Consider the following 9,992-nt stretch of genomic DNA (forward strand, 5'->3'; position numbering starts at 1 on the left):
CTGCCTCTTGATAGGCAGACCCCGCTGTCAATCAGCCCACTATGTACTTGGCTTTAGATCACCGGAGGACATTAGTATATGTCCCGTGACCCTAAAGAGAACTATGGGATAAAAAGGTTACCCCATAGTTCTTAAACACATTCAAGAACCTTAACTGTTAACAATAATGTATCTTATTTGTGTGTCACTCGGCTGTAGATCCTCCAATCATCTCTGAATTGGTGCTGATACTGTCCTTCCTTCTGGAGGGTGGCTACTTTTGTTCCCTGTGTGTTGTAGAGTATAGGGCTGCAACAACTAATCAACATAATCGATTATTGAAAAAGTTGTCAACTTTTTAATGCAGAATACCACCAGCTATAAGGAGTTGTTGTGCTCCTCTATAGCTGGTGGTATTCTGCATTGTGCTGTATAATGTATTGCTGGGATTTGTAGTCCTCTGTAGCCTGTGCCATTCTGCATTCATTGCTGTATAATTTTACACTTTTCATTTCACTATATTGCACACCACACTTTTTTTTTTCTTTTTTACTTCCACCGCTCCAAGCTTGCTCCTGTGATGGACTACAATCTCAATACAAACTAGTAGTCCCATCACTGGAGCCATTTTTTAAAATGTATTGTTTATCCGATTAACCGATTAATCGAACTTAATAATCGGCTAACCGATTTTGAAAATAATCGTTAGCTGCAGCTCTAGTAGAGTATCCACAGGTCCAAGCTCGCTCACGTGATGGACTACAATCCCATGTTTAGTTCACTCATTTGTATTGGGATTGTAGTCCATCACAGGAGCGAGCTTGGACCTGTGGATACTCTACAACACACACAGGGACCATGGGGAACAGTAGTCACCCTCCAGAAGGAAGGACAGTGTCGGCACCAATTCAGAGATGATTGGAGGATCTCCACAAATAAGGTCTCATATTGTTAATGGTTAAGCTACTTGAATGTATTAAGATCCATCTCCTGAGTTTGGTGTCACGTTCAGAGTGGTGTGCGCAGGCTTGTATGTGTAAGTGCTGTGACATATTTTGGTCTGCTCAGCAGTCATTTGCTTGTTGCCATATGTTTTCCCTCAACATTCATGTCCTTGTGGAATTATGATGAATGGTCAGAAAGATGACTCTATTGGGGTTGATTTACAAAAGGCAAATAGGCCGTTCACTTTGCAATCCAATTTTCCTTTTAGCTTGGTGAATGTGGTGAAAATTCACTTTACACATGCATGAAAAAAAAGCAAACAGTATTTTTGATTGGATAATGGAAGCTGGCAGAGCTTCACCTCATTCACTAAGCAAAGGGGAGGTTCCCTTGCAAGGCAAACAACCCATCGCCTATCCACCCCATAATGTGTGAATACATTTAAGAAGAAATGAGGATGAGATGGGACTTTTTTGTTATATGTAGATAAACTATAACTTCCTTTTCCTGCCTTTTACAGATTAACTTTTAGCTGGATCGCATTTTATCAGGAGTGGCTCGGTTTGACACCCACCCGTACAAGACTTCACCTCCGGGATGTGCCAAGATATCCTCACCCACCCCAATGTACATTCTGTTGTCAGACCTTTTAACATCTACCTCTCCTCCTCTTTGTGCTATTTGCTGTAATGTGCATTTCTTTTTTTGTCTTTTAAAGATATCGATTTTTATACACTGGTGACTAACCGCAATAAATACATTTCCTTTTAATATTGCTCGGGGAAGTGTTTTGTATCGTCATTTTATAAACCTGTGACAAGTATACTTTCCAGTTTATTCACAATGTGTATGGTATCTGACCTACCAGCCACATGCCATTCAGTCTGTAGGATATGGACACTTTCCTATAATACAGGATTTGTATTTGTGCCAACAGTTTGCCCATCCCATCTATACAAAGACTTAAATGATGGTGGAATTTTCGTTTTAAAGCTGTACTCCAGCTTCCCTTCAGTCTTGTAAAGTTGCACAGGCTCCTCCTTCTCCTGGACTTAAATTGCTTATTTCAATGCACAACACCCACCCATCAAGGCATTTGTATAACCCCTCCAAAGATCTAGCACACTGCTTACATGAGGAGTACTGAGGCAGGGTGCTGTGATGGTTTTAGTAAGGTGTACAGCTCCCGGCTGGCCCCTCCCACCAGCCATGATCTGACTGCGTAGAGTTGCACAGAGATGTCAGTTGCTTTAAAATAAGTTATTTGGAAAGGTTTTACATAAAAATTTCATTAGCATTTTGAGGGAAGAGAAACTAGTGATGTCAAATACAGTAAACTCTTATCTGGCATTCAACTAACCAGAACTCTCATCTAACCAGAAATAAAAATCCCGTGTACTCGCTGTTCTGCTGCATGTATTATCCTGGAAATGATTTGTGTCTATTTGGCTTAATTTGTTTTGATTACTACATTTCAATATTAATATGAAGTTAATACAGAGTTTATGGCATTAGTTAGACCTATTTTTTTAATAGTAAGTCTCAAGCAACCAGAAACAATATTTATCCGGAATCTACCAATCCCAGTGAATGCCGGGTAACGGAGTTTACTGTATAAAAAAATGTCACTCTTTCATTTAGTTATACGATATACCAGTCTCTTTACACAAAACATAAGTGAAGAGCAGGGATGGAACTACCGGTGGTGTGGCTTCATCCCAGGGCCCACGGGCAGGGGGCCAGGCCCTAGCAGGTAAGGAGCTGTATGTGCAGGGAAAGGGACCCCGACCAGCCCACCAGAGACCCTACAGAGCCCACCATAGTGTTTGCATGGGCTGTGCAGGTTCTATGGAGGGACCTCAGGTGGGTCGAGTCCAGTGTGTCGCAGAGTCCAATTCATATACGGTTCCGCATTGCTGGGATTCTGCATTAGAGTGTAAGCTCCTCTGTAGATAAAGTAATGTGACTGGCTCAGTGGTCTCTGTACAGCACTGTGGTATATGTCAGAGCTATATAATTGTATTATAATAGTGTGGGACATTAGAGTGTAAGCTCTTCAGAACCGACCGGTGGGGGCAGGCCCAGAATAAAATCTTGCTTGTACCAGGGTCCTTTTATTCCTTAGGTTTGCCACTGGTGAAGAAGTGTCCAGAATTTCTAGTAGCAAGGGGTCCTCTGGGCCTATTTGTACCAATGACTAAGATTTCCTCTCACCTTCTGTCAATAACCACACGAGAGCCTTCATATTATAAATAGCATATATTTCACAAGTTCATTCTCTATTGATGTACACAGGATCGCGGCAGATTTTCTGTAAGCTTTTTGGCATGTAGTCCTTGTGTAAAAAGTTCCCAAACCTTCAGTTCATGCATTACAATGAAGAAACGGGTCGCTATGGGAAATGGTTCTGATGGTTTCATAAAAAAAAGTTTTTATTGAACTGAGAAGATGCTTTTATTAAAAATCATAATCATTGAAGAGCCCAAAACTGGTAAAGGGGAAACCCGTGCTATTAAGAGGACAAATCGCTGGAAATAAAGTGACACCAAACACAGGAGATAAATCCTACAAATACAATCAAGTACCAGAACTAGTAATGGATCTTATTTACGTATCACTCGGCTGTAGATCCTCAAATCATCTCTGAATTGGTGCTGACACTGTCCTTCCTTCTGGAGGGGGGCTACTTTTGTTCCCCATGGTCCCTGTGTGTGTTGAAATGTACCCACCACTCCAAGCTCACTCCTGTGATGGACTACAATCTCACATTTAGTTTACTAATTTGTATTGAGCTTGTAGTCCAAGGGAGTGAGCTTGGAGTGGTGACTACTTTACAACACACACACGGACCATGGGGAACAAAAGTAGCCCCCCTTCCAGAAGGAAGGACAGTGTCAGCACCAATTCAGAGATGATTGGAGGATCTACTGCCGAGTGATACACAAATAAGATCCATTATTAATAGTTCTGGTACTTGAGTGCATTTTTAAGAAATAGCTCCTGAGTTTGGGGTCACATATATATATTCAAAACTGCTCTTGGATCATATTGGATGTGGCCAGTATTAGTAAGTGGATCATTTCTAGGATAATCATCCTTTTGTAAGGGAATGGGAGCTTTCTCTCCATGCATCATCCAGGCTGAAGAGAAGTGCACGTTATCATTTCTACATTCCAACACAATTCACTGCTTAGTGTACAGCAACCCTTGTAAAGTGGAGTCTTGCAGAAGGCACTGTATTGAGGGAATACTCTGTTCCGGAAAGACATGAGATATCACTAGTGACCCCAGTTCAGGGACAGTTTGGAAGTAATGACATGTGACTATGCGGTCCTTTACCCTCCACTAGAGGGAGCAGATGCTGCATTTCTAGGGCAGAAAGTTACACAAGTAAGCCATTGTCCCACACAGCAGTGTTTAGAGATGGAATTTTCTTCGGCTTGTGTCCATTTCATGTCGCTGTAAAGATAAAGTAAAAAATTAATTCCTTGCAGCTTACCAGTCGTTAAGGTGGTAGGTGCATTCGTTTTTGTATGTACTCCCTTTATTTTCACCCAGTAATTCTGCAAATCAAAACACCTCCTGCCCCCACTGCATCTATGGAGGAAATCCTAAGGTGTGACAAAGGCTTGACCTCAAACATGTCTGCCTCTTGTCATCCCTATTACATGGTGTAGTCCACGTAAGATAAAGGTTCTTAGTGCTTTTCAGCTCACGGGAAGTGACAAGTGCACGGCCTTTCTGGTACGATCAGGTATTTTCCATACTTGCTGGGGGGGAAAAAAATGCAGCATCCATCTAAACTGTTGTGGATAATGGTACATGAGACGCCGAGTAGCATCCTCAGGGATACTCGTGGAGTATATCGGCCGAAAATTGCACTTTTGGCTAAATGTCGAAAGTGCCATTTTTGTGCCGATACATCGGCGCATCCGTGCTTTCTTTCCTCCCCGCTGGGCGCTGCTGTGTGTCCTAGCGGGGAGGAGAGAAAGTGACAGCCGGCCGAGCACTGCGGGAGGAGAACGCTGTGAGCGGCCGGTGTCTCTCCTCCCACACCGCTCAGCCGCCTATCACAGTCCGGCAGAGCGGTGTGGGGGCAGAGACAGCGCTGTCACAGGAGGCTGAGCTCTCCTCCCACACCACTCGCTCAGCCTCCTGTGACAGCGTGTCAGAGAGGAGAGCAAACACTCAGCGATTAGTGATCACTGAGTGTTTGTAGATAATTGAGAACATAGTATGTGTACTATATCCTCAATTATGGGAAATATCAGGAGTCTGTTTAGATCCCTAATATTTCCCCAAAGCCCCAAAAAGTAAAGTAAAAAATACAAATATTTAATAAAAAATGAATATTAAAAAGTTTATAAAAAATAAATAAAAATTAAATATTTTAAAAAATGTAAATAAAAACATTTTCAGTTTCAGCCTGACAATTTTTTAAATTTCGGTTTTGTTTCTTACATTTCTATTTCGGTGCACCTCTAGTATTTATACAGTGCTCATTCACACATCAATCCCTGTCCTCTAGGAGCTTACAATCCAAGGTCTATATAGGTTTTATTCCTGCGCCGGAGAATTGTGAACATTAAACTTTGAATATCTGATGGTGTTACAGCCCTCTCCCCACCTGTTCATAATCAGGTGAGAGAGGGGCTGGTTTCTATTTCTTGGGCGCATGAAAATGAAAGACTCATTCCTATGATAAAGCCTGTGGGTGAAACATGTAAGAAGAACGTTTCTTTCGTTCTGGGGAGCTTTGGAAGGCGTTTGCTGTTCCATGGATTGAAATAAAATTTGGATTTATTTAGAGGAAGCATGGAGTGCGGCTCTATTTGGACAAAAAACTGACACAGCTATGGCTGCCAGAATCTCGTCTGAAATATTTGGTGTATGGAATGGTGCAGTGACACTAAAGAAGAACAAACACTACAACAAAAAATGTCCAAAATGACATATAAAATACAAACCTTGTGGACCCACTCGTACTCTCCATACTTTGAATCGAAGGTTCCCTTCTGAAGAGATCTCAGCTTTAATGTAAATCTGGGGCCGAGCTCCTGGATACCAACTTTCTTTTCACTCCTAAAAATATACCTTCAAACAAACGAGAGCAATGTAGTAAATTATGCGGATAATGAGACCAATGAAACATAAAATCACACAACCATCTGCATGGGGCATGTAGGAATGAATTACCTGTGGAATCTAAAAAAGATGTAATCCCGCTGGTTATGGAACGTTGCCACCTGTCGTCCAGGAAACTGAGGATCATGTGAGAAGAGGGAGGCGAATATGCGGCCTATGGAGTGCCCGAGACGTGTGGTGAAGTTGTTCAGGATGACCTCTGGTTTGTGTTCTGTTGGATCTTTTCCTTTTCTCTGCAAGAGACAAGACTGAGTTCAGATATATTCCTTGGTTTCATTCAATAACCATGCAACATAAATGCGAGTGTGTATGGACCTGGGCTAAAGGTGCTCCCTGACGTAAAAAATAAATCCATGCCTTTAAAGTTTATTAGTGACTGTCCAAGTATATATCTTTAAAGGAGAACTATGGGGTCAGTGTTTTTCCCCATAGTTCTCCATAGGGTAACGGGAGGACACAAACTAGCGTCCTCCCGTTACCCTAAGCTCAGTATACCGCGAGCTACAGCACGCGGTATACTGAGACACTGCAGCCGGAGCAGATCCTGACATCGATGTCAAGATCCGCCCAGCTGCGTGAGTGACAGCTGGCTCTGCCTATCTAAAGGCAGAGCCAGCTGTACCCACCCCCTCCCCCGTCCGTTCCGCCAGTCAGCGCTGGCGGATCGGAGCGGGGAATCCAGCCCCTCCCCTGTCACGGCACAGAGCAGTGACAGGATCGAGAGGTGAGCGAACGCTGGTATATGTTCGCTCACCTCCCGATCTACTGAGCCGACCTGTGACAGTCTCATTGTTACAGGTCGGCTAGAACTATGAGGTGAGTGAAAAACACTTGCCTCATAGTTCTCCTTTAACAATTTCTTGTGCATTTTTGTTTCCTAGTTACAGTGAACTCACATTGTGCCTATTATTGTATTGTAGTGTTTTCCCTGAACGGCTAAAGTATATGCTGATTTAAGGTAAAGCAACAGATTTGATTGAATCCCTCCAGTCACCCCTCTCAGTGCTGGGAAGTACTTCTAGGTATGGAGGCCCAAGGGACTCATCCAATGTGGCAGCCAATTAGTGCAGCCATAGGGGAGTCCATAAACCTGTGTACACTACGACTCCGGCTACTCATAGCTTAGACATATTAGCCCCTCTTTTTAGCTTAGACAGGATTGTTCCATTGCCGGGGCTTGAAAAATGTTAGAGTGTCTCACCAGTTAGTCAACAATTTCACCAGTCGGCATGACCGGACTATAGCCTTGCAATTTATGTTAATAGTTTTTAGGGACACATAGAGCTTTCTTTTGCTGGCATAGAATCACCACAGGAGGGGTGGGGTTACTATATAATGAAAAAAGTACCGTAAATTTAGGAGAAAAAGGTTTTCCCTACGTTATGTTAAAAAACATTTATTCTTACCCATATTTTTGATGAAATATAAAATATGCTCACACTCCGACGTTTGCAGTGATATGTAAAGTGCGGCGCATATTTGACTTTACAATTATTTATTTTTGATAACTTATTTAAAAAAAAATGCTAAGAAGCATCCTATGTGATAGCCAATTTACACAGACAGGTCCCCTTTATGGAGACATCAGGGGTCTCTAGGACCCCCAGAGAAGCCGGTGAAGCAGAGATCTGCTTCACCAGCTTCTCTCCAGCTACAGAAGCCAGAGAATGAGAGCTGAATGCGGAAGTGATGTAATATACATCGCTTTCACATTCGGGGACCGGAGAGGAGATGTTGTACCAATCTCCCTTTGATCTCCTGTGACAGAGCAGCCATGCCGTTCCTGGCCGCACTGGTCACAGCGGACCCCGGGACCAACAGCGGCGGCAGCTGGGGGTGTCGAGGGGTTAAAACCGCACCCCTCTAAGGCCCCATTCACACCTGACCGTTTTGTAGCGCGTCCTACGCTCGATGAACGCTCTACAAAACGGTCAAAAAAATAAATAGCATTGTAGTCAATGGTATCGTTCCCACCTGTCCGTATTTCCGCCCGTCCCGAACGCACTACAAAACGGCCCACGCATGAAAAGGTCCCGGAGCGGTTTTTGCTGCGTATTGGTCCGTTTTGTAGGGCGTTTTCCATTTGTATACTGCCAAGTAGCCTTTGGAATCGCGCGACTTTTTTACTGCGAATCGCAGTAAAAAACCGCGTGACGGTCGCGCGACAGACGCGCATATTCCAATACGCATAGGTGTGAATGGGGCCTAAAGACGCCCGATCGCATGAATGTAAAGCCCCCGGCCGTCCCTTTATTTACAACGGCCAGCCTGGAAGCTACTCGTCCTGCTCCGGCGTCTTCTCGTCATAGACGAGACTACGAGTGAATTTTCAAGCCCTGTCCATTACATATTCAGATTCTCTCTCTAATATTTCACTAAATACAAAATGCCATTCACAAGCACAATACAGCATTATCAAGTAGGAAACCTGCATATTTAATGAGCAAATATAGTGTGTGTATGAATATTACTATCAACACCAATAATAAAAATACAAAATTATTATTATTGTCATGTTATTATTCAATACGGAAACAAACATGGCCTCCATTTAAATACCTTTGTGCCCCCTTTCAAGTACTGTACTAGCACTGTAGTAGCTCAATACAGAAACATTTCCTATGTAGAGAACAAACTAACCCCTGGAAACTCTCTCATCTGATAGCTTATACTATACAATGTAAATTGTATAAAAATCAAGTAACTATAAAATATAGATTCTTTAGTGCTAGAAATGTTAGAGCAGCCATGTCATCCAAATTTGACAGTGTCAGGGATCCCTTGACCACCATGCAGGTAGCCCCGCCACCATAGTGAGTGCACCTTCTTCACTGGACATGTTACAGGGCTCTGCTTTCCCTAACACCTGTGAGTGCATAGATGGCTCTATTCTTTTACTTAATTTGGAGACTTCATTGAACCTGGTTGGCGAGCCCCATTTCTTTTTATAGCTGTATATAAATTACTAACTTTTACCAATGCTGGTAGTACTAAAATTTGAGGAGGAGAAGGCACGCTCACAGAGGCACCGTGATAGTTGGGTCCATCTTCCAGATATGACTAATTGTTAGACTGCAGTCTTAGTTGCTATTTTGGTTGTGTTGGATCACATTGAAGAAAAACCTTTTAGTTCTTCATGCATAAAAAGCAGCATCAAGACAAACAAGCTTATAATTCAATCTGTCTAAGAATTAAAAGTATATGGCTTCAAGACGCACCTTAATCTCCTTGCGCAGGCGAACGTTAGACATTTTGAAGTGGGCTGTTGGACCATCTGGGAAGTGGCTCAGGACAAGCCCATCTAGAGGTTGTGAGTTAAAGATATATAAACCAGCACATCTTCACACAGCCAAGCTGGGAGTAAAATATAAACAAAAAAGATAGACACCATACCGAATCAGATGTACACAAGTGAGCCCTGAAAAGTACCTGCCACCAGTTTGATGTAAGTTATGAAATCTGACAAATACCGTATTTTGCGCTCCATAAGGCGCACCTGACCATAGGACGCAGGGAGGGTAGGGGTCTGTGACAGCTGCAGTTAGTGACAGCTGAGACAGGTGGCGCTGTGATCACACAGAGCAGATGAAGAACGGACGTTCTTCGTCTGCTCTACGAGCTCTATGGTGAGATCCTATGCTGTGGTCAAGGGTCCCCCAGAGGAGCGGGGGACCCCGAAAACTAAGGGCGAGGGGGGGGGCCCCACACACGATAGCCACCGCTCGATTTGATACAAGTGATCTGATTAGATCACTTGTATTAATTGAACAGTGGCTCCCACTGTACATTTAGCGCTGCTTGTCAGGAGCAGAGCTGAATGTACAAAAAAACTACTCGCCCGGCCACCCGAAACTACATGTCCCGAAACCTGGGGGCGAGAGGTATTCGCTCCATAAGACGCACAGACATTTTTGCCCCCCTTT

General features: G+C 43.3%; 1 protein-coding gene across 1 annotated transcript in view; it reads right to left on the reverse strand.

Annotated features, from left to right (window-relative positions):
* Nucleotides 1–4,269: 4,269 nt before the first annotated feature.
* Nucleotides 4,270–9,992, reverse strand: part of RPF1 (ribosome production factor 1 homolog) — an 11,089-nt gene continuing 5,366 nt past the window's right edge. Inside the window, exons 6-9 of the mRNA XM_018561860.1 lie at nt 9,288–9,370; nt 6,121–6,302; nt 5,892–6,018; nt 4,270–4,383 (exon numbers count right to left, since the gene is read on the reverse strand). Of these exons, the coding sequence (XP_018417362.1) occupies nt 4,342–4,383; nt 5,892–6,018; nt 6,121–6,302; nt 9,288–9,370 (434 nt within the window). The 3' untranslated portion in view covers nt 4,270–4,341. The remainder of the gene's footprint in view (nt 4,384–5,891; nt 6,019–6,120; nt 6,303–9,287; nt 9,371–9,992) is intronic.

This window comes from Nanorana parkeri, unplaced genomic scaffold (genome assembly GCF_000935625.1).
Source record: "Nanorana parkeri isolate BGI_ZX_2015 unplaced genomic scaffold, ASM93562v1 scaffold548, whole genome shotgun sequence".
Taxonomy (NCBI): Eukaryota; Metazoa; Chordata; class Amphibia; order Anura; family Dicroglossidae; genus Nanorana; species Nanorana parkeri.